We start from the raw sequence: 26,242 nt of genomic DNA, 5'->3' as shown, positions 1-26,242 counted from the left end.
TTTTGAGTAACTACGTTGATAATGTATACAGATGCATTGAAAAGCAGGCTGACGAATCCAAGCTCCATTGTCATGGTTGCAGTCCAAACAAATGTGCAAGGTGGCGGCAAAGCGGCTTATCTTGTTTGTGGCAGAGCACAAAAGCTTACACTAGAAGGAACACGTAAAAATTGACTATAAAAATGCAGAATTTAAAGAAAATGTATGCTGGACCATAGCTGACAGCCTGGGCAATGACGGTTAGTACAAAAATATGTTTATAGTGTTTTTTTAGTTTCTCTAGGCATAACCTAGTATGTTCATGCTTGGGGAGAACCACAAATTATCAGTGTCCTTATGTAACAACACAGTTCCTTTATGTTGTTCAAAAACATGGTGAAATCCTATATTTAAATAAAAACACATCAGACTTGATGAAGTATTTGTACTTGGTTTGACTAGGCCCTTATATGTCAGGGAAATCAATGAGAAATTATAAAATATTTATTAATACTTTTGAACTACAAAAATATCCCTAAGTTAGCTCCAGCTTTTTTGGCTAACTAGTTTTCACACCTGTCTTGATCACAAGATGTTACGACTGACACAGACTGGTGAAAAGCTAGTTGGGGTTCGATGACGCATCATTACTGTGATGTACTACACTCTTTGCAAGAAGGATTTTACATAGCAGTGGTGTAAAGAAATACATGGTTGGGTTCACCTATGAAAAAGTAAGTAAGTCAACTTGGTAGATTTCCAAATGTGTCCTGGGAGGCCTATAGCTGACATCAGTACTGTCATCACCTTACCTACTTTAATGCTTCTGCCCTATGGTGATACAAAACAATAGCAAGAATATGTACACATCAAACAGAAGGCTTGAGTGGGAGTTCACCAAGCAAGATTTCTCACATATAACTTAAGCCCAAAAAGGGGCATTGTCCAATAGGAATGTCTCTCAGTTGTTTTTCTTTTGGACCAAGCTAAACTGGCTAAACTGAGAAATCCTGCTTTGTGAATTACCCCCCTGGATTCAAATAACCGCAACCAACACTGCAACACCGCTCGCTATGAAGCTTGCGTACGCTCGCCACAGGCACAACTTCTGTTCAATGAAAGAAAAATAACAAAAACCTCAACCTAATCATCCTAAGCTATAGCACACAGGGCATAAAAATCTTTATGGACCATTCATGTCTTACCTTTGATTGCATTGGAGCAGATGTTTGCACTGACACTGTGACACAGCCCATTTTATTCTATGGAGTGAAAAAGCACTGTATATACCAAATCTGGAGACCACTGATGACAACGTTTTTTTCAATTTGTTTTTGGAAATGAGTAGAAAACAGCAACATCGTTGATGGGATCTCATTCCCCAGGTTCATCTTTTGACTGCAGCTGGAGCTCCAAATTTAAACACTTGCATGCTCATAAAGAACTTGAAGGCTTGAGGGTCTGGCAGATAGCAATGGTCGGTAAGCTGTGATTGGATGGCCGGGAGCGTAAGGTGGGGCTTGGAATTGGTTGACTGGACCGGGCTTATTTGTAACAATTTTGATTGACCATAATACAACACCAGACAACATAACCAAAGTCACAGAACTCACAGAAAATGAATCAAATTTTAAATCTTCAAAATGCAGCTTAATAAAATGTTCTTTTCCCATTGGATTGGGTAGGCCTGAACAACCTGGCCTACTCAGGTCTACCCATGCCCACACTCCTGCTATGTAGTACCAACAAAGGGTTCTATGACTCATGAAGAACCACTTTTAAAGGGTGTAGAAATTAATATCATACATTTGCATGACATATTTTTTTGTTCTTTTGTTCCTAAGCAGAATTAGCTCTTGAGCTTTTTATAAATACCACACAATAATTTTACTTTGTAATTTAAATTTATTCTAATATTTTTCCTCATACGTCCAGTAACTAGTCATGTACCGCCTGGGCTATGAGTACCTTCAGCTGGAAATTATTTCATGAGGATGTGAAGGCCCAAACTGATCCCGCATCACTACCCTGAAAGGTTTCACAAATGTGGGTCAGTGAGAGAGGGATACAGGTGAATGTGTGGAGACGAGAGGAAGCCATTTGACAGATTATTTATCGGGGATTAGAGGGGTTTTAGTCAATTGAAGTGGAGGAGAGTGGGGGAAGCCGCCATGCAAAACCCCAAAACAACACAACCCCCAAAAATATGTGACAAACAGTATTTGCACGTTTGTGCCTACCCACTCTGCCGCCCCCCCCATGACCCATCCACCCCAGATAGTTTTTTAAAACTACCAGCTCATGCGCATCCCTGAAGCATCGAAAGATATTAGCAGAGATTAGATCAGTCAGAACCGTCAGACTCCCATTACAAACTCAGTGTTCCAAAGCAGCTGAGCGAAACCGCGGGTGGCTTTACGGAGCAGCAATTAAAATTTGCACAATGTATCTAGGCTGTGTTTTGGGATCAGACAGTGGAATTGCTCTAAATACAAGCGCACACAGTTCTAAACAAGATTCCGTGTCAGAGGAAATCTCTCTCTCTCTCTCTCTCTCTTTCAGCTGAGAAATCCAATCTTTTAATCACAGTAATGGCTTCTCTTTGCTCTAACTCCACAGCATTGTTTGCTTAGTTGGCTTCAGTTTATTTGACAATAAAAGCAAGAGTGTCTGACTTGTTTCCACTTTTTTTGATATTTAACAGCAAAGATAGCCCATATTACATTTAACCCTTTTTCACAACAACCATAAATTGTAATGTGGAGGTCTCTCAGTTGAACTATGCATTGATTTTTCTTCTTCAGTAACTTTTTGATGGAAATGTGAACGATTTACAAAAGAAGCAAACTGGATTTTTCACAATTTTTGGATATCAAGAAAAATTTCTGCCCCCCACTTTCACTCCTCCTTGCTCACTAGCAGCTCAACATTTCACACACAGAGAGACAACAGCATCCCAATTAATGTGATAGAGTACTTTTTTGATTATAATAATAGGCAGCATCTAAGATTCTACACAATATGCAAGCATTATTTCAGTGATGTAACCGAAGTAGGGGAGCATGGGACACAGCCAAACATGGGGTAAATGTAACGTTTTTCTAATGTAGTTAAAAAGGATAAGGTCGAATATGGTTTTGGACAGTGTCCCATATTCCCACAGCAACATCATCTGGGAATTTTCACAGTAGTTGCACAGATGTTTCTTGAGATTAATTCAAAAATTTGTTTTTATGCTATGAAAGCGGCTGTTTTTTTAATAGACATGAGACACAAAGCACCTCTGTTTTTTTGGAACTCAGATATGAAGCTGAATGCTAAAATGGAGCTCCTGACGCAGACGAGTACATACATACACACATCTTCTAAGCCTCTTATCCTTCTGGGTCGCAGAAGGAGCTGGAGCCTATCCCAGCAATGTTTTTGGTTATGGGCTAATTAGAAGGAGAATGAAAAAGAAATACACAACATAACACATTTTGCTTTTTCGATGAATAACTTAGCTGGAATAATCATACTTTAATACAAGTAACATATACATCTCTGCTACAAATGAACACTTGAACTTCATTTCTAGCTTCTACAGTTTATGTACAATTCCACCCAAAATGACGGGAAGTGCAGTGTTACTGTTTACCCCATGGGTGGGTTCACTTTAATGGACAGAGGGTCAGTTTAACACTTGCTAGAAAATTCTGATGAATTAGTGCAAACAAAGTTAATTCAATATTATTCTATGTTAAGAAACAAATATATTTTCCAACTGTATTGCTTGATATCTGTCAATAAGACAGACAGACAGCTCAATCGATAGATACACACACATCAAATTATATATGAAAACTGACATGAAACTGAGTGTCAAACAATGACAGATTGATTTTTCGTCTAATGCAGGACAGCAAATAAAAACCATCCCACATCAGTATAATGTGGAACATTGTTTCTGACTAACTACAGCTTTACCAACTGTTAACATCAATTTCATTAATATACTTATTTAAAACCAAAATACTAACATCTGAAAGATACTAATAAAACAGAAGGAAATTCCTGTTTTCAGATATTTTCTCTTTTTCATCTTAAAATCTGTGTAAACATCTGGAACAAAAAGACAAAAACATTACTTGTCTTTGTTGACTAAAAGTGGCTTAGTTGTAACAGCATGTAACCCTGCAGTACGGAAGTTTTACTTAAACCTAGCAGGCACTTGCTGTGAATTTGTCAGCTGCTTCAAAATGGTGCTACATTGTACGCAACAAGATGGTGATTAAATTAGTCTAAGGTTAGATTTTGTGATTTACACAAACAGCTTAGTAACTGAAAAAAAGGACTTACATGCCCATGAAAACACTCTTTGACACAGATCTCTTTAAAATGCTGACGAATTGCTCTGAATTTTGGCAGGAGACCGTGGCTAAGAAATGTGGTAATGTGGCCAGAAGCACACGCTGCTTGACCTTCTTTAACAACGTAAAAAGTCTGTGTTAATTTGTGCTCCACTTTAGATTGTTCCCCGCGCTCCCCTACTCACCAACAGACGTTCTCTGGTAAAACTAATCCAGCTCAAACAGGGCTATAGATGTTTTACAAGTACTACGTTGTGTGTGTAAATCACAGAATTCCCCCCTGTATACTTTTAATTGCCATCTTGCTGGCTGTAACATGGCAATGTTAGCAAGAGCTAGCATGGCTAAAGTTCACACAATGGGATTATAACTAAGCCTTCCAAAGTAAACAATAACAGAGCTCAATATCAGCCCCACCTACTCACCCGTATACATCTATATAACAGGTGACATCTTTTTTTCATGCTAGTATTTGCTGTTCCACTTTGTGGTCAAAAATCAATTTCCCTAATCACATTTGTTGTGATGTCGTTGTTGTATTGAATTCATTTTGTTTGCTTGAATTTTTCAAGCCTACAGTTGTCACATTTGCACTTATATCACTTTTTAAATTATCCACAAACTGAAGGTGCTGGAAAAGTTTACACTTTCATTTGTAGAAGAAATGTGTCGGTTGTTTGTATAAAAATATTATTAACCTTGCTCAAATATACTTAAAATGATTTATCACAAAGCAAATTGTGTTGTGCTCCACTTTGCCCAACAAATAAACAGTCAGTTCTTTATTTTCTTACTAAAGCTCAGGGGGTTATTAGGGCGTGCTCTGCTAACAAATAGCCTCAGTTTCTTATGCAGAGTATACAGTATTAACATGCAGATATTCATTCAGTCAGCTGCTGCAGCGTATGCACTGCATTTGCTGCACGTGCGTGTTTGTGTGTGCATGCATCTATGCATGAGGCGCTTACTCTTTCATTTCTAGCAGTTTATGTAATCCTATGCATACAGAACATATTTGTCAGCTAAAGTAATCTTGCGGGAGTGCATGACCGCATATCCGTCCGTCCATCGGTCCACCTCCATCTAGCTAACCCTTCCTCTGTCTAACCGATCCATCTGCCCCAAAGCTCTCCTGAGTATTCAGCAACAGACTGCGGCAGACTGAAGTTCAAATGAAGTTCCAGCATGCTCAAACTTCATTTGGGCATATTGGCTCTCACCCCAGATTCAAAGCAGACTCGCTAACTACTAGTTGCACCCTGGAGCAGTAGTTATAATAATTAATTAGACTGATCTGCTAATTAGAGGCTTTAAACGCAGCTACAAATACCCAGAAGATGAAAACTGGATCGAGAAAATTCCTCGACAGACTCATCAAAGCAGACAAAACAGGCTTTGAATATTCTGCTTGTACTTTATGTTACTCAAAGTGGTGACACGCAGCACTGCGCATTTAAGGCCTTCGAGGGCGTACGCGGTGAAAAGTTCTGTGGGGACTCAGGTTTGAGTCTCAGCTGAGCCATGTGCAGCCTGTGGCTGAGGCACATTCTCAGTGGGAGGGAAGCAAGGTAGAGTGTCAAAGTTCTCTCTCTCTCTCTTTCTTTCTCTCTATTTCTATATCACTCATTCTCTCTGTGTCTCTCTCTCTCTTTTACTCTCTTTATCTCTATATCACTCTCTCTCTATGTATATATATATATTTTCTATGTATCTCTAGCTATCTCTATCTCTCTCTCTTTATCTCTCTGTCTCTCTCTCTCTCTATCTCTCTGTCTATTTCTCTCCCCCTCTCTCTCCCTCTCTATCTCTCTCTTCCTGTCTCACTCTCTTTCCCTGACCATGAGGTACTGGGTGGTTTGGAGTCCAAAGTCCATATTATTATTATTATTATTATTATTATTATTATTATTTTGATGATGACATTAATCATGATGGTTTAAACTATTAGCATTGATGGCAGTTCCATAAAATGTTATTGTAATAATGACAACACTACTACTATTACTACTACTACTAATAATAATTGTTATTGTTATTATTATTATTATTATTATGATACGTAATTTCCATTTAGCACCTTTCAATAATTTAAAATGCAGCTCAGTCTCCTTTACATAATTATTTGCACAGTCCACAGCAAAAGACAATATTTTTTAAAAGAAATGTTAATATTAATGGGGCAGATATTTCATCAAACAAAAACAATAATAGATATTTCTGCATGCACTCGCACTTATCCTTCCAGCCTGAGTCTGTATTCCAGATCAGAGAGAGAGAGAGAGAGAGAGAGAGAGAGAGAGAGAGAGACCTACTTAACAGGCAACTGTCCCCCACTTAATTGGAAGAAAACAGAAATGAATTAAAAACCGCATTAAAAATGTTGCATAAACGGTGTGGCCCAGTAAACTGCTTGCAGTAAATGAGGTCTGGAAGATTACACAGATAGGGAGGGAGCTGATGGTAGGTTTTATAATGGGCCTGCTCTTTGGGCCTTGGGTATGAGGCTGCGGCTGCTGTCTCCTGGACAGAGCGTGTTTTGACAGTCAGCAGCCACGGATGAGGTGTAGAGTTTCTCTCTGGGGGAAAGTGTCCCTGTGTGGGGGTGACTAACTCCGCCGAGAATAAGAAAGAAGAGAGTGAGAGAGAGATAGGGAGAGAGAGTCAGATAGACAGATAGGGAGCGAGAGAGATAGCGAGGGGAGCCAGGGTGAAGGACAAATCAGCCCTGTTGGCCATAGCTCATATTTACAAACAACTTTGTCCTAAAATATTTCAGGAACAGCTGCCTGTGACTGTCCATCACTTCTTCTGTGGTCTTTAGTGTAAAGCCTATACACTGTACATGCAGATACACTGTATGTCCGGAATTATGCCTTCTAATTATTGAATTCAGCTACTTTAGGTGCAGTTATTGCTGACACGGTTCTCACATCTTGTATAATCTCCACAGAAAGCACTGACCAATAGAATGGGAAGGTCTGGCGCAGCCACTCGTGAGCCTAAGGTCACCATGCCCAATGCCAAAGTGTCAGCTAGAGGGGTATAAAGCCCCCCAGCACTGGGCTGTGGAATCTGTGGTAAATCTGTGTTTTTGTGGGTGAAGCTGTTAACTTAAGCTACTTTTAATTCATACTTTTAATACTTTTAATCCTTGTTAGCACCAGGGGCTATTAGCTTAACGAGAAGGCTAAACCACCAGCAATTCACTGCTGCTGCACTGAGGCAGGTTTAGAAGATGAAGACTCAAATCTGACTGAGTGAAACTGAGTGGCTGAAAGACAGAATCTTTCTAAATAATAAAGTAACAGTGGGAGGTTTATTTCTGCTCTGTCTCATCTCAAACAAAGAGACGGTGTGCAGCATAGTGGGGCGGAGGGGTGGGGTTGGAAACAGGGCAGCAAAGGGGCACTTACAATTTGCATAATAGTGCATACTCCTAGATCTTCACACTATTATGAGTGTTGAGGTTTGTTCCTATGCCATTTTTAGTAGTTTATCATATTTAGTAATATTATTCCCTATAGATTATTTTTTTTCTTATTTGCAGGGGTACTTTAAAAATGTGGGACTTGAGCTAGTACATTGGCTCAGGTTCCAAGAGCTTCATGTTCTTGGGCGCACGTCAAAACATTGGACATTTCACCGAACCCGTCGATGCGTGCTGAAAATCCCACCAATAAACTACTGAGAATCTCTTTCAAAATGCATCACATCACATAACATGGCTATTTTGAATAACCAAACATGACATTAGCTGTATAGCATAGTCCAGAGGTTCCCAACCCTTTTCTAACTCGCAACCATTAAAAAAAGCTTCAGCTGCCCACAAGATTTAACTGACAAACAAATATATTACAATAATCAATGTAATCAATCAGTTTTGCTTGAATTTATAGTATAACGCAGGGGTTGGCAACCCAAATGTTGAGAAGAGCCATTTTGTCCTTTCAGCAAAAATCAAACCACCTTGGGAGCCAAAACATTTTATGTCCATTATACCATCTTTGCTGTAAATATGACTCAGTATGTTTTAATGTGTTAGTATAGGCCAAAAAAATTAATATAAACAAAAACGCGAACTTATTTTGCTCAGCTCAACTATAGCCACAGTCTGTGCGCCAACCTTCAGGGTTAAAGGGTGAATTAGCAGTTCTACATTAACTCCAGCTTTTAAGACCATTTATTGTTAAACTGTGTTGAACGATCAGCAGAGCTTTATTTTACTGCAAAGGAGGATTATTTTATTATTATTATTAAAATCATATTCTACTGTGGGGCCACAACAGGACAGTAAAAGAGCTGCATGTTGCTGACCCCTGGTATAATGCAGCACAGTAAACACTAAAAATAACCAAACATTTGCTAACTCACCTAATGTGTTAGCTAATGTTGTTTGGCAGCTACCAAGTGCTGGACAACCAGCAAAAAATGACCAGCACAGAGCGGTAGTTACTCATTTTGTGTTCTCAGGCATGCTCATTGGCCTTTCTACACCGAACGTGATGTATTTGTTTGTTTGTTGATTTTTGTCATGGCACGATGAGGCTCGGTTCTCACTGCTGTATTTTTCTTTGTTTCGATTTGTTCTTGGTTGGGGAGACTGGGGTTCAAACCCCTGCTTTGGCAATTGTGCTGTGATTTTATGCTGCCTTGTGAAAAACTCTCGTGAAGAACTCTTAATACTAGCTTTGGTTTCCTTCCATGGCCAAATATGTTTGCTGCAAATGAAATTAAGTACGATTTACATTCATGTTGCCTTTGTTGCCTTGAGCCCCTGCCCACCGAAACATCAGTGCATGGGCCTGATTCTCAATGAAATACAACAGGTGCTGAAGGTATTATTATACTATAGGTGATTTTGCAGTGCACAGTCATACTTGGCTAAATTATAAATCCATCACCCTTGTAGGGCTGTTAAAATTGCCTCTGGGTCACAGAGGTCTTGGTTTTCCCAGGTGTTGGAGCATAAAGATAGAAAGATGGCTGAGTCAGTATAACACATTATCACCACATCCCTCTCCAACTTCTGTCATGGACTGTAATGAGCTTCATGACTGCAACCCCTGCATGAGCTCCAGACCTGTCTCTGTCTCCTGCCTCTTACTCATACACTCCTCACTCATCGTCTTCTCTTATCTAACGTAGTGCATATGTCACACACAATTAGACGCCCACCAGATCGTTTTTCTGAAAGACGTTACTGATTACTGAGTAATAAGCCTTCAGATGGATAATAACCCTGAAGGCCAAGAAGGTGAAATTGTTTTAACTGGATTGTTAACTTCACAACCCAGTGCAGCCCTGAGTAAGAGGAGAGGGGTTTTCCCTCTGAGTTTTGGTTCCCTCTGTGTTTCTTCTTCATACACCAAGGAAGTTTTTCCTTCTGAGTTGTTCTTCCTCATGCTTTAGGCACTTTTTCCTCTTGAGTTTTGGTGGGTCTTGGTGTTTCTTCTTCATGCTCTTAAGGAGTTATCTCAATGATTCTTTCTCATGCTCTTAGGGAGTTTTCCCTTGGTTCCTCTGATTCCTTTTGAGTCTTGGTTTCTCTGAGTGTTCCTCATGCTCTTAAGGAGTTTTTACTTTCGAGTCTTGGATCTTCTCAGTGTTTCTCCCCATGCTCTTAAGTAATTTATTCCTTTTGAGTTTTGGTTCATCTGAGTGTTCCTCATGCTTTTAAGCAGTTTGTCCCTTTGAGTCTTGGTTCCTCTTAGTGCTCCTTATGCTTTTAAAGAGTTTTTCCTTTTGAGTCTTGGTTCCTCTTAGTGTTCCTCATTCTTTTAAGAAGTTATACCTTCTAAGTCTTGGTTCCTCTGAGTGTTCCTCGTACTTTTAAGGGGTTTTTCCTTTTGAGTCTTGGTTCCTCAGAGTGTTCCTCATTCTTTTAAGGAGTTTGTCCCTTTGAGTCTTGGTTCCTCTTAGTGCTCCTTGTGCTTTTAAGGAGTTTTTCCTTTTGAGTCTTGGTTCCTCTCAGTGTTTCTCCTTCATGCTCTTATGAGTTCTTGCTTTGGAGGCTTCGTTCCTCTGAGTGTTCCTCGTGCTCTTAAGAGTTTTTCTTTTCAGGCTTGGTTTCTCTCAATTTTTTCCCTCATGCACTTAAGGTGTTTTTCCTTTAGAGTCTTGGTTTCTCTCAGTGATCTTCTTCATATTCTTAGGAAGGGTTCCTTTTTGAATCTTAGTGTCTTTATTTGGTTCATTCTCATGCTTCTAGGAAGTGTTTCCTTTGGAGTCTTGGTACCTCTCTTCCTCATGCTCTTAGGAAGTGCTTCATTTTAAGTCTTACATCCTCTCAATGATTCTTTCTCATGCTCTTAGGCAGTACTTTTGAGCCTTGGTTCCTCCAAGTGCTCCTCATGCTTTTAAGGAGTTGTTCCTTTTGAGTCCTGGCTCCTCTGAGTGTTCCTCATGTTCTTAGGAAGTGTTTCCATTTGAGTCTTAGATCCTCTCAGTGATTATTCCTCATGCTTTTGGGAAATGTTTCATTTTTAGTCTTGGTTCCTCTCAGTGGCTCTTCTTAATGCTCTTAGGCAGTTTTTCCTTTTGAGTCTTAGATCCTCTCAGTGATTATTCCTCATGCTCTTAGGGAGTTTTTCCAGTAACAGTCTCCCTCAAGAGCACTCATTAAGGGTCTGGGCCTGCACTTCTGGAAAACTGCTTTAGGACAGTGTCTATTGTAAAAAGAGCTACACAAATAAAACTGAACTCAATTAAACTGAATCGCATTAAACTCCGTTTCTAACAGTGAAAGTAAACTAAACGCTGCTGGGCTTTTGTAAAACTGAGTTCAGAAGGTTAAAAGGTACTCTTTGAGACCGTCTAATAAAAGAGTAAAAACGTCCTTCAAACAGGAACCAGTGCATTTAGGACTTGTCCTAACAGCACTGAACAGACAGTTTATCTCTCAAAGGAAGCCGTCAAAAGACTTTAATTCACTTACAAAACACTAAACGCACAATTAGCGCAATTAGAGAAAGCCGCTCGAGCCGAAGTTTCCATGGAGACGGAATTATTTTTGAAGGGCTGTTGTGATGTGCCGTGAATTTACTGGGCGAAAACGAAGGAAGAGAAGAGCGGAACACATTAATCAGACGGCGTCCTTCCTCTGAGCCGTAGCTGGGTTCTCTGTAAATGATTAAGTTCTCCATATGCTCCTTACAATCGGGATTTTTGAATGAAGCCCTCAAGAAGCTTCCATTATCAAACATTTGTTATGGGTGGCTCAAAAAATAATGCTCTCCGGAGCATCCTTATCCTTGTCTCTCACTCTCTCACACAATCTTGCCCACACTTTCTCCCTCTGTCGCTCTCTCATTCTCTTTCTCTCTCTGTATAGCACTAAATTTAGCCTACGGGTCTGAGCGGTTGCCAGCGGCTTATTGTCCCGAAAGGCTTCTCTAATTCTACAGCTAACAGCTGCCTGATGGGTTATCTGGCTCTTCAGCCACTGCTCGACGGCTCCTGGCGAAGACAATGTCATTAAGCCGCATGCCGTGTGACAGCCAGTCAGCGGGCTTGTGTGACAGGAGTCTCTGTTTCTGATCTACACCAGAAGCTGATTTGCAGGCCTCGTAGTGCGGCCTGCAGCCGATTCCGAAAACCTTCATGCGACATGAAGCCGGGTGTCTCTCTCAGCAGAGCGCTTGCATCACTCGATGAACAATGTTAAACTGTCCATGAAGGAAGCTTTTGGAATTTGTCGCCCATTCATGACATTTTCCTTAGCTACAGCGAAAGGGGTTTGTTTAGGGGTCAGTTCCAGTTTAGGGTCAGTTCAGGAGATAACACAACCACACAGATTAATTATATGAGAAATCTGATTAAAAGTACTCTGTGAATTTCAATTCCCTGTTGGATTGCAGGTCACCTGGCGAAGTGGCTGAGCTGAAGTAGAACAGGATTTGACCCCAATCCAGGAACACCCATAATTGCAGTGCTTAAAGAAAATCAAATATACAGTTTCCACCTTATGCCAAATGTAATCTATCAGCAAAGACCGGCGTTTGCCTCTATAGTTTGGTGCTGGAGCTACTATGGCTAACAAATGATGGCCAGAATCTCTCAGAAATACTGGACAAAAGCATCAACTTGTTTATTCTAAGTAATCCACCAAACATCTAAAGCCTTCACATTTAACAGAACCAAATCTGCGTAATCTACTGTATGAGTGAAGTTGACTTTAGAGTGTCTAAGAGAGTTTCATTATATCCCTTGTTCAAGTGTCACAAACTCAAATAGGTCAGCAGGGTCATCCGTCTGAGCCCTTAACGCTGAAAGATGGAGATGGATATTAACCAGGCATTGCCCCACATGACAAATCGTTAAAAATTGAGGACCTACAGCTGTTCCTTGAACCAAAGTGTAATCTCCTCATTCAAAAAACATGGGGTGTGTCCCAAAGCCACCTCCTGTAGGAAAGTCCTCTCTCTGTCTCTCTCTCTCTCTCTCTCTCTCTCTCTCTCTCTCACGCACATTGAGCACTATACACTGGCCTCCTTGAAGTCCCAGACAGTGAGTTTAAGTCCTAGACTGAGTGCATTGCTCATCACTTTGTCATGTCGGTGTGTACTGGGGGGAGGACGCTCTGACTTTAGTCCAACACTGTCCCTATTCCACTGAGACAACAGGAAGTGACCTCAGACTGCCCCCTGCCACAAATACTCCCTGACCATTCTTAGTTCACCATCATTTCTATCAACCTTTTATTTAGACTATAAAATTTAGACTGTAGACTATAAAATGTCTGTACTTGTGTTGTAGACACAGCAGTGCTGCTGGAGTTTTTAAACGCTGTGTCCACTCACTGTCTACTCTATTAGACACTCCTACCTTTTTGGACCACCTTGTAGATGTAAAGTCAGAGACGATAGCTCATCTGCTGCTGCACAGTTTGTGTTGGTCATCTTCTAGCTCTTCATCAGTGGTCACAGGACGCTGCCCACAGGACGCTGTTGGCTGGATGTTTTTTGCTTCTCAGTCCAGCGGTGACACTGAGGTGTTTAAAAACTCCAGCAGCACTGCTGTGTCTGATCCACTCGCACCAGCGCAACACACAAATACGCCACCACCACGTCAGTGTTACTGCACTGCTGAGAATGATCCACTACCTTAATCATACCTGCTCTGAGGTGGTCCTGTGGGGGTCCTGACCATTCAAGAACTACAAAATGCACCTATATGGTCAGTGTGGCTTATAGAATGGATAAAGAGTGTAGATACAAGGAGGCGTACTTAATGAAGTGCTTGATTGTTGTATATGTTAATTCACATAATTTGTTATAACAAATATATTTAAGTATTTATAGGTTGGTAAAATTAAAAGTCACTTTTTTCATATGTAAATTTGTACAGAATTTATTACCGACTACTGAGTTGTATTACTTTTACAGTTAATATGTAAATATACAGAAAATTACTGTATTTTAATTAAAGCTTATTACTGTAAGTGAACTGTAAGCAGAATATACCTACATTACAGTAATCTTGGGGTGCAAGTGACTATAGAGGCACAGTATAAAGCCGTTATTTTACTGATACTGATAGTACATTACTGTGAAAGTGATCCAACTATAAGTCAGTAAGTTATGGAAATTTCACAGGGAATTTATCACAGTAGTTTTAAACAATTTTTTTATTCAAGACTTTTGCACAAAACTATACATCCTGTATAAATTGCATGTTCTGGCTCATACGCCAACACAACAAGCTTAGTACACTGGCCCCTGATTAATTTAACCTTTGTAAACAAGCCTTTGTTGAATAAACATTAAGGTCAGCCAATGGCCGCGTCACACAAGAGCCCCAATCGGCTGCAGGTGTTCATTGTCAGAAACATCAAAGGCTGCCAAATTCACTGATATTGTCACTTCATCCGTGTCTGTTTGTACACACAATGTGTTTCATGATATTGTCATACTATTCCAGATCGCACCTGAACGGTCCTCCACTCGTAAGCGTCAGCGCGGTGGACTGAGCCGAGGCTTTTCTGATGCTAAACGTTGACGGGAAAACTGCTTTGTGGCTGTTTTTCAAACTGGACCGAGCGCATTAAAGCAGCAATCAGAAAAACCACACGCACACATGATGAACTGAAAGAGGTGTTTGTGGAGGCTTTGTGAGCGCTCGGACGAGCAGGCCCCGGACTGGAATAATCGCACACAGCGGCCCGCCGCTTCCCTTCACTCGGATGCAAAAAAGGTCTGTTTTAATGAAGCTGCTCGGCTGGACCCCTCCTTTTGTCTGCTGTCTGGTTCAGTCTGTATATTCACAGCAGTTAATTAGAGGCTTCGCTGCAGACAGCTGTCCTCGTACGGACAACCGTCATTGTTTCAGCTGTACGCATTCACTTATGCTGAAACAATGCACATCTGAGTGTAACACATGGTCTTTTTTAGGTTTACTGTGCAGGTCAGGCTATGAGGAACAACCCAATCAATGGTTGCCAGGTTTACGGTTTTGTACTGTACCCCTCATTAAGGTTGTAAATCTGTACCTTAAAGTTACACTAAATTCCAGTAGCAGTTAATTTCACATCACTCTGAGTTTAACTAAGTCAGGGGTCGCAACCCAAATGTTAAGAAAAGCCATTTTGTCCTTTCAACAAAAATCAAAACACCTTGAGAGCCACAACATTTTATGTCCATTTTACCATCTTGGCTGTAAATCTGTCTCAGGATGTGCTAATGTGCTAGTATAGGCTAAACAATAAAAACAAAAACACAGACTTACTTTGCTCTACTTTTAGCTTTAGCTCAGCTATAGCTGCTTTTTTAGCACTTTCTTGTAAAATGTCTCTCAATGTTCGATTTTTTACAAGGTTGATGACGCTTCTCGTTCACCAGCTGCTTGCTCGAATTTTCCCGTTCCACCTTAAATGGTGCCTGAGGCACCAGAATGTAACTGCTGCAGCATTTAAGGTGGAACAGAAGAATTCGAACAAGAAGCTGGCGCACGAGAAACTTCAGCTTTGCGACTTTTTAGTGTTTGTCAGTTTCTCGTTGCAGATTAAACGAATCAGGAAACCAGCTGGAGTGATTATAAATGCAAATAAGTCCATTTATCCCTAAATTATTGATGTTCATCTTAAATCTTTTTGTTAGCTACTAGGCAGGTGAGACAGTTGTTGGTGTTGCTATGGTGACCAGCAGTCTGAGGAGGATTATTTTATTTTTACCTACAAATCTAATTCTGCTGTGGAGCCCCAGCAGGGCAGTAAAAGAGCCGCATGCGGCTCCGGAGCCACATGTTGACAAACCCTGATCTAATTAAACTTTAACCCTGCAAATTTGCGAACCTCAGATACATCACCCAGTAGAAAACGAGGGTGAGCTGTGATGTGTTTTTACTGAAATAAAGTAAATAAAGAAACGTTCCTCAGTCAACATAATGTTACTCACAGTTGCAAAAAAAACAGAAAAACAAAATAGTTAACCAGCTAGCCTCAGCTATTCGATGAACTATACCCTCTTTCCTGAAGTGTATCACATCAAGACCGCCTTTACTTGCTGATTTCTGCTTCACCCCTACAAAGAAAAAAGCGAGGCGACAGTCCGGGGTGACCATGACTTAATGTTGATTTTGCATTTGAGACCTAAACATCAAGACCTTCTTTTTGAGCTTGTGCATGTGACATTAATACATAAAGACGTATGATGTGATCTGATAAACTCCTGCAAAATCTGACCCAAAATCTCTGACTTTTAAATTACTACTTCAGGCTTTTAAGGCGACTCGCAGCAGTACACACACACACCATGTTTCAGCATGGTTTTTCTCCTGTAATGCTACTTCTGTCAATAAAAAAAAAGCTTACAAATGGGACTCCTGTCAATTGTGCAAGACCTGGTAGGGCACCCATCTGTTAGGCCGCCATTAGATAAACAGCACTTAAAGCTTTCATCTTTGAGAGAGAGGAGAAAATTAAACTACTTCAGGTCTGAAAACATCCACAGGTGTTTCTGTCCATCCTTCCACTGTGAGAAGACATCCCAGCACTAGGGGTCTGAAAGGATGTGTAGCTGTCAAGAAGAACCGCACTGAGAAAAGGAGACGGACAAAAATGAAGAACATTTGCAGCAGAACACAAACACTGGATGTCTGAGATGTGGTGAGGGATTTATGGCCTGATGAGGCTAAATTTGAGATCTTTGAAAGCCAAAGAAGCAATGAAACCAAGTTTACAACCATCAGTCAAGCATGGTCCTGGATTACTGCAAGTTTTTGGGGTGTATACCAATACCAAGAGCTAGTGATGTGTTTCTGATTGAGTATGAATGCTGATAAATACAAACAAAGCTTAATGCATCATACAATACTGTAATGAAGGTAAAGAATGGACACACTCAATATTTTAAAAAATTGTATTGCATTTGCTTGTTGAATCATTTTTCTGTTAAATATATGTTTTTGACTTTTATCCTAATACTGACAAATGAAGAAGTTGTACTTAATGGATGTTTTGACTGGAAATTGAGTAAAAGAAAGGGTGGTCTCTGACTTTTGGATCTTACTGTACTTTATTGAATATTGATGTAATCAATAATCAGTTCTAATGTTCCAAAATCTATCCAGTTGAATCACCACCTTACACTGTAACACACCATGCTGCAACCGCGGCAGATTAGGGTGTAACAGAGCATTTACGAGGACGGCTGCATATTCTCTCCATAAAGAGCTTATCCTTGGCATGTTGTCTTGCGAATGCAGCAGAATTGCTGATAGGGGCACAGATCTGGGCTCGGTTCCCAAACGGGTCGCACAACCGCAGACAGCACTGTACAGTCTCTGAACACTCCCTATTTAGCATATAACAGTGATCGGTGTGCTATGAAGCATTTTGGGAAACCACAGTAACGAGCCTCTGTCAGAGATTACAACATTTCCATGACAACTGAGAACGGCACTGGCAGAGTTTGAGAACAATGGAGTTGTGTTTTTGACATATCATTTGGAGCTGTCAGCTGAGAACGTCTGACATCACTGGTGGCATAATCCCTGCACAAAGTTTCAAGAAGTAACTTGCAGGGTGCTACTTATGGAGCTCCAGTAACTGCATTCTCCACCTTTAGGCCTCTGAAGCACAGAATTATTAACTGCATAGTTATATAATAAATTACATTTACATTCAATTTGCAGGTTGGAGTCCAGGTTGGAGTTTGAGCTTGATGAAAAAAATGGGGTAACACTTTCTATGAATGTCGCATTTGTAAGCATCTATAAACACATTTATAACATGTTATAATGTATTCATAAGGCATTATAAACATGGTTATAAATATTTATAAAAAGAATTACACTGAATTACACTTTATAGCCATGTTTATTATACATTATGAATTGTTAATATAATGCATTATAAGTAGTGTTAATAACATGTTATACTGTCAGTGCCAAAGAAGTCAGTCCCAGCTTGGAGAGCGTAAAGACAAATACCAAGCTAACGGTGGTGAACATTACCTTTCCCACATTGGGTAAAACACTGATGGCAGCCCTAGTTTAAACTCTGACAGTTGAAGCCTGTAATGAGCTTTATTATGTATGTTTTACTGTTTCAGTAAATCCTTCAGTAAATACTTCAGCTTGAAGCCTCACTCTGAACACTGGAGGAGGCTTTAGTACAGTACGCTTCACTTTACTTAGAGCGGACAAATACGACTTATGAGCTCTTATAATTCATTATGATCAGTACTTATAATGTATTATGTTAACAATTCATAATGCATAATAAACATGGCTATAACGTATAATGCATTTTTATAAATATTTATAGCTATGTTTATAATGTCTTATGAATGCATTATAACATGTTATGTATGTGTTTATAGATGCTTAGAAAGGTGACATTCATAGAAAGTGTTACCAAAAATGGCAACAATATACAGGATGTTTGTTCTTTCTGTGAGCCTTTGTGGTCCACTGCTTTGTGGTTGAACTCCAAGACGTTTCCACTTCCACTTACTGTTGACTAGGGCAGCTGTAGCAAGCCCAAAATTTACCTGACTTGTGGCAAAGGTGGCATCCTATGACAGTGTCAATTTTAAAGTCACTGAGCTCTTCAGTACTGACAGTGTTTGTCTGTAGAGATTGCATCGCTGTACACTTGCTAAACTGGCTGAACCCACTAAAGAGAGGTTTAATATTTATTATTAAGCACTTAATACATTTTTGATTAATAAAACTAAGCTCAAACACAGAAAATGCATGTTCGGTAGCAAACCAAATAGCAGTGTAAATAAATGAAGGTTTTTCCCACCAAAGCATTCTACTGGTGTGTAATTTACTCTCTAAAAAAAATTCATTTGGAAAGCAATAATAGACAATAAGGCTTCTCACATATACAATACTATGCAGACACCACACTTCATTTATTTAATTTCCAGCAATAAGTCCAAGTAGAAAACATATATTTAACCAAAAACTACTCAAAAACTAAATATAATTTTTCAGTATTTAGTGTTTCCTGTATTTAGTATTTAGTCTACTCTCTACGTTTATTACAGCTTCCATTCTTTAGTTTTTCAAAGAAATCTGCAGGGATATTTTTCCACACCTCCACAGTTCAGTCTTGGTTGATCATTTTCTGAAGTAATCAAACACATTCAGTGATGTTGAGGTCTGGACTCCGGGGTGGTCAGTCCATTGTTGAGCTTCTTCGTTTGATGTGTCTGTCTCCTTTTCTCAGTGAGGTTCTTCTTGACAGCTACACATCCTTTCAGACCCACAGCGCTGAGTCGTCTTCTCACAGTGGAAGGATGGACAGAAACACCTGTGGATGTTTTCAGATCTGAAGCAGCTTGATTTTCTCCTCTCTCTCAGAGATGAAAGCTTTCAGTGCTGTTTATCTGATGGGGACAGATTCGGTGTCTACGAGGTCTTGCAGGTTTATAGGTGTTTTGTTTTCGCTATATCTTTGAATTCATTTTGAGAACTCCAGATTTGATCACTTATTTTCCTTTCCTCTTCCTTATGCAAATGGATTGTCTTATATCTGGTCTCCTGAGAAATATCTGCTGAAAAATTAATAACTTGTACTTAAAGGCAAAAACATAATAAAAAAATATATATTCATTTGTTTAAGTAAAGTTTTACCACCTTGGCTGTAAATATGTCTCAGTATGTGCTGATGTCCTAGTATATGCTAAAAATGTATACGATAATAGACTTACATTGCTCATATATATCTGTTTTTCTCACATCTCTAGCAGGAAAGTTTTCCTCAAAAGTAGAACAGTTTCTTGTAAAATGTCTCTCAACGTTTACTTTTTTACGAGGCTGAATTCAGCTTTTCATTCACCAACTTCTTGTTCGGATTTTCCCGTTCCACCTTAAATGGTGCCTGAGGTGCCAGAATGTAACTGCTGCACCATTTAAGGCAGAACAATTCGAATAAGAAGCTGGCAAATGAGAAAGTGATCTCAGCTTCACAGCTTTTTAGTGTTTGACAGCTTGTTGTTGCAGATTAAACGTATCAGGAAACCAGCTGGAGTGATTATAAACGCAAATAAGTCCATTCGTCTCCAAATTATCAATGTTCATCTTAAATCTCTCTCTTTGCCATTTCGTTAGCTACTAGCTAGGCGAGATTGTTGTCTGCGTTGCTATGGTGACCAGCAGACTGCACGCCGATCTTCAGGGTTAAAGGGTGAATTAGCAGTTCCACACTAACTCCAACCTTTAAGACCATTTATTGTTAAACTGTGTTGAACGATCAGCAGAGCTTTATTTTACTGTAAAGGAGGATTATTTGATTTTTACCTACAAATCTAATTCAGTCTGTGGAGCCACAACGGGACAGTAAAAGAGCCGCATGTTGCCGACCCCTGGCATAGACCTACCAACCAAATCTTTTTCATTCTTTTTACCGGGCTTGATTAAGGTAAGATTTTTTGGGTCTGGCAGAAAGTCACACCGTGTAATGATACAGTGGAGAGAGCGCTGGTGTGGAGCTTAAGCAGAGGTGCCTGTGAAAGAGCAGCTCCAGCCTGAGAACAGCATACACAGCCAGTCTGATGCTGGCGTCGTCTTCCATTACTGCAGCGGGGGAAAAAAAGCTCTATTAGTCTGTCACTCAGTCGCCTCTCATAAAATCAATTTCTCCCTTTTCTCCTAACGACGAGCAGAGGGGGAAAAAAGAGCGGGGAGCTGTACATGTGCTTTACTTTTTTTCCTGAAACCGCTCCTTCTTCCGAACTCCAGCGCTTACATAAGAGCCATGTAGGATGGGATTTTGACTACAGTGGAAGCCCAGGCAGAAGCGGCAGAGATAGCCTCCTCAATGAGCTTACAGTAGGGTGCAAATGGACGAATTCGTCACAGAGATTCTGCACCTCCTCTGCTCTCTGGCAGCTAACCACGGGCCTCAAAGTGCTACACAGCATGAAGGCCAAACATGGCCGCCAGGAAGGGTTTCTTTTAAGACTGTCATTGAGCTAGGCTAAATGACTAACACTTGTTTACCTCGAGGATTCTTTTGTTTTCCAAGAAATAATGTGCACTTGTGGGGTTTTACTGGTTCTGGTTCATACATGAGATCACAATTCTTTCACTGGCTAACAACTGCCAACGGAGAAGGCTAGTCTGGGCAAGGTTCCCTGTTCACTGCAAGCTTGTAGCTTAATGCTAAACAAATTCACCTTCAAATACATGACTGCACTCTCTATTCTGTGTCCAAATTTAGCTCAGCTCAACAAATAACGGTACAATTGGTGTCGTTAAAAAAACAGCGTATTGGACGCTCTGACTCAGATGGACTAATTCCGTTTGCTCATACATATGTAGCGCTTACTCACCATTTGAAATGTTAAATCATTGTTCGACATGAGTGCATGTAGTTGGAATGGGAGTAGAAGGAGGGTTTCATGCTGCTATTATCATCTCTGTGTAAAAGACAATGTGTGTCAGGCTGACTAAACCTCCGCTAAAGCGCAGAAGATGAGGCTGAAGACGTCTGTTTTAAAGCTGCATGATGAAATAGTGGTGAAAAGCACGGCCCTTTTAAATGAAACATGCAATAGTTTGACAGAACTGTGAGGTCGGCTATCAACATACTTCAGCACACTGGAACTGTGCAGAGTGTGCCGGCTATTTTTGATATGTAGATCAGATGTTGGTCAGTATGTTCTGGGGTGCTTTGTAATGCCTGCCAGTGTTTCTGCAGTTTGGGTTGCCAGTTTGGGCATTTCAACAACCTTCTTGTTTTATACTCAACACTAGTTGTCAGCAGAGTTCAAGTTAAAGAGTCAAAAAAAGACAAAAATTATCCAACCATCTAGGCGTGGGCCATCTTGTCAGGAGATCGCAAGTTAAATCCCTGGTGATGCCACAGCCATCCTTGGCCAGGTCTCCAAGATAAGCACAATTGGCGCTCTGTCTGGGTGAGTAGGATGGCCCTCCCTCTCCCCCATCACTCAGGGTGATGCTAGCCAATGTGGGTGTCTGTTAGCTGATGTAAAAAAACTGGCATTCTCCTGCAAGCATGGACAGCTGTCTGATGATGTTGCGTCAAATGACTTGGAGGAAGCATGTGCTAGCCTCTGTCCTCCCAGAGATGGTAGTATAATGGGATTTGGGGGAGAGCTAGCAAGTGGAATTTGACTAAATTGGGGTGAAATTGGGTTCAAATGACAAAAAATATTACTAAGTAAAAGAAATATATTTCCAACTAAAAATATGTGTCAAGTTTGTAATATATATATATATATATATATACGTATATTTTTTATATACAAGTACATTTTAAAAAATAGACACTATTACAAAAATGTAAGCTGCATATGTGCATATATTGGTGTACATTTAAATATTCAAAAATGGCACATTTAAATTTGTAAATATATATAGATATATAGATATCCATGTGTTTGTTACAGCATATGCATTCGCCGTCAGGTTGCCAAATCTATGCTTTTTCCACAAATTGGGCTAGTTGGAAAATTACCCAGTTTCAGCTTCTGATTTTTACATAAACTTTGTGCTGGAGATGTTTGCTGAACCTGGCAACCCTGCCTGACATAAAGAACAATACAAATACAGCAAGATCTGTGGACTATCTGTAAAAAGGAAAACTTAACGGATTATTATATTATCTACATAAATAAAAGAAGAAAATAAGTGTTGCTAACATTCCAAACGTTGTTGGTAATTGCAGCAGAGAGTTTTGTAAAGGGGGGGAACAAATGCTGATTACATAACTAACAGGTCAAAAGGCACCGACAAATGATCTAGCATTGCATATAATGAGCAGGACAGAGTAACTAATTTCTTACAGGTTTTCTTGAGCATGGAAAATTTCTACATTAGAGAGACAGAAACCACAAAATAACTCTGCGACTGACCCTGATGCTGAGCGACCACAGCTGAGTGAATGAAAGTGGCTTGATTAAAAAATGAGACTGACACATTTTGCATGTATCATTAAATGCACACAAGGCAATTGTAATAAATTGAATAAGTTGAATAAATGATTACTGTAAAAGAGGTTATTAGTATATAGTTATATAATTATACAATTACACTGAGCATATTAAATGGCAGACTAATCATAATATAAGACAATATAATTTAAAGACTCCCCCGAACCGGTTGTTGAACTCACCATTCCCCTGAAATTTTAAATTTTAACCTCGACCACCGGTTATCTGGAAGGACGTATTGAATTGCTGAGCTCTAGCCCATTACAGACCCAAAACAACAAAAAAAATGCCACTGCAGTAGTGTTTCAGAGGAGTTCAGGGAAAATACAAGTCATAAATAAAGTTTCAGCTAGGTTTTTGCCCTCACTGCCTCCTACTCTATCTTGTGTCGCCGCTGAGACAAAAAAAAAACATCGAATGATAGCCGGAGCTGCAGGGAGTGGAGAAAGGCAGAAGGCTCGAACATGATTAGTTACCCTGACTAATTCCACATTGTCAATTAACTGCGGCCTTGGGCCACTGGAGCCCAGCCACGCACCCACGGCGGATGGCAGGCCAGTGGGCCGAGCATCCGCTTCAAAGCTGATTTGCAGGGCTGTGTGGGTACACTTGGCTGAGGACGGCCGCCAAGAGCTGAGACTACAGGGTCACCACGACTCAATGTAGAACGACCACAAAACACAGTTTTTCCACAAACTTGTGTACTTCGACACCCACAGTATACAGTGGATTCAAACTGGTTGAAACACTTTATTTTGATAATCCACTGTGGATGCTTGAATGCTTGATTCTGAGGAGCAGAGGACACAGTGTGACTTACTGTGAGCTATAAAAATGAACAAACTACACTATACAGATGAATGCAGTGGGCAGCCACTTTTGACAACAGGTGTTGGGCCGAATTCTGCCTCCACTGTGCAGAATCCAACAGAGTTATGTTCATATTTATAGCTCACAGTGAGTCATCCTGTAACCTAAACCACATCAAAAAGTCCATGCAACCTTAATGAAGACCTGGATGCAGTTTGAGTGCAAAACTTAAACATAATGTTCGTTCTAACTCTACCTATAACCCCTTATACTCTAAGGGCCTGTATTCATTTCTCATCTCTTTTACTACATCATTAGAAGTTTCATAGAAGTTACTGAATAATATGTCTTATTATTCAAGGGATTAACCTCAAACTAAAATGTAACATAAATATCTATATCTAAAATGTCTATATCTAATCTTCATCCTAAGTTTCAGATAGTCTGTCAACTTGTTTTATTCATCTGTTTATTCTTTTAGCTATAGGCTCCTGCATGAATGCACTATTGCCTGCCATATTAACAATAATATTAGTCAAATTTCAAATGAGAGATTTTTGCCCTTTTGTGATGTCATATCGAGGGATGTGATCCCTCGAAATCAATCAGAATTACGACAGATGCTTGTGTCAGTGGCTTTTTTTCCACAGTCCTGTCCCCAAACAAACTAAAGTCTTTTGGATACTCTACCTTCGCTCACAATGCTTGAATGATTTGTTGCCTATCATAGCCACTTAACCACTGTGCTACACTTTACAGTGCTATTTGGGTGATTGGATGAATTCTGATTTGTGTTAGTCACTAACACATCTTCGTGGTTATTACCCCCAGTTTGCATTTGTAATCTGAAATCTCTCACAGATTAAAAAGTCTGACTTCTGCCAGAAAATAAAAGCTTTAAAACCCTGCTGCCATGGAATTGCGTACATTGCCGTGCCTATACTATTGCCATCAGGGTTTCTGGAATGCCCACACCATCCTGATCAGGCTGACGAAACGTTGATTTTTTCTGGCTTTTCGCTACATTTCAAATGTTGTTTAGCATTTATTTTTTCAAATCGGACGTCTAATGATCATCAAGTCACAAATCCTAAGGACCATTGAGATCATTTGCAATCGAGCTGCCATCCTCTTTTTGCATATTTGTTGATAAGCAAGTTGATACTGACCATCAAATTAAAGCCTGACCATACATGCTGGGAAAAGTGTGTTGGGTTTAACATGTGTTGTCAGTTTATGAAATATTAAACATTTCACTGATAAAAGAAGATGATTTATAAAAAGGAATACAAATAATGATTATCTTCACTGTGCCAGTACAGATTTTATATAGATATCATAGTAGACCTTGTTTCCTTTGTTCAGGGTACATAAACATTCACACACACACCCCATCCTCACCTCGAACAGCCGCAGCACGTTGGCCACCATGATGGACACGGAGCTGGCCGAGGCCCCGATGACACCCACCACGCGCTCGGGCTTGCGTATGATTGGCTGCTCGCCATTCGAGCAGCGGATGTCGGACGTGTCCTTCTGGATGAGGGCTTGGACAAAAGTGAGCGACTGCTCCAGAGCGTACGTGTCCCGCGAGCACGTGTCCAGGATTCGGGCACCCAGAGTGATGTTGGGCAGCAGGTCTGGGTCACTGTTGATCTGGTCTAGAGCGTACAGCATGGCTTCCATGCGGTGGATGCCCTTCTCCTTCTTAATCTCTCCACAGGGCAGGCCCGAGGGGCCCTTGGCGTGAACAGGGAACAGACCGCCCAGCGTGATATCCCCAAGGATTTTGATAGAATGTGGATGTGAGTGCTGGTGAGCCCAGGCCGGACTCAGCCACACCCACAACATCCACAGGAGCCATGTGGGACAGTGCCAATTGCTCCAGCTCAGCAGGCAGGCAGCAGTGCGCTGGTGGTGATGCGGTAACAGCGGCAGGGAGGGGGGTGTCATGGTTTGGTCGGTTTTTAGAGCAAGAGTTCATCCACTACCTGAGGAACCTGTAAACAAGACAAAGAAATTTAATAACAGACATGCACTAAAGAATAATCTGGAGTTCAACCACTTAAACTGCAGGATTTTATTCAGTTGTAAGTTGTAGTACTTATTATTTAGTATCTACACTGCTGAAAATAGTGTAGTCATATCTTAGCATCTTTATTTTTAACCCTTGAGTGGTGTTGATGTGTTTGTTACTCAGTGGTCTTGTGGACCTACCACATTACTCTTTTTTTAAATCAATACAGCCATAACAATCATAGTAAAAATATTTAAAATATCACAAGTGTCCAGTGTAGTGTTCTTCTTTAGCAGCTGTAGCCAGTCAGCAGCCTGTCAGCAGCCTGTCCATGTTGTCCACCACATACACACACAGACATACACACTAACAGCAGGCCATGTAGGAGGAGAACAGAGTGGAGGACACAGTGCCTCCACACTTTTATTCCCTGTGGGTTCACCTAACACCACATGTGTAATATAAATGTGTGGGGGGTGAACAGAGTGAAGTCATTGAATAAAATGTTATTTTATATGTTCTTCACAGAAAATGAGCAAAGGCCAAGAATCTGAGGTTGAAATAATAATAAATCGCATCACTTTTATTTTGGTAAACATTGAAAATGGGTCCCACAGACCCCAACACCACACAAGGGTTAAGAGTATACGGTGGTGGCAGTAAATTAGTCAGAATTTTTAGAG

The 26,242-nt window shown here is 40.3% G+C and overlaps 1 protein-coding gene across 1 annotated transcript in view; it reads right to left on the bottom strand.

Annotated features, from left to right (window-relative positions):
* The window catches only part of grm6a (glutamate receptor, metabotropic 6a), a 68,627-nt gene extending 43,073 nt beyond the window's left edge, over positions 1–25,554 (bottom strand). Inside the window, 1 exon segment of the mRNA XM_036578080.1 lies at positions 24,944–25,554. Coding sequence (XP_036433973.1) covers positions 24,944–25,495 — 552 coding nt within the window. The 5' untranslated portion in view covers positions 25,496–25,554.
* Positions 25,555–26,242: the final 688 nt, after the last annotated feature.

Source organism: Colossoma macropomum, unplaced genomic scaffold (genome assembly GCF_904425465.1).
Source record: "Colossoma macropomum unplaced genomic scaffold, Colossoma_macropomum, whole genome shotgun sequence".
Lineage (NCBI taxonomy): Eukaryota > Metazoa > Chordata > Actinopteri > Characiformes > Serrasalmidae > Colossoma > Colossoma macropomum.
Note: the sequence above shows the minus strand (reverse complement) of the source record. Positions and strands in the feature narration are given on the sequence as shown.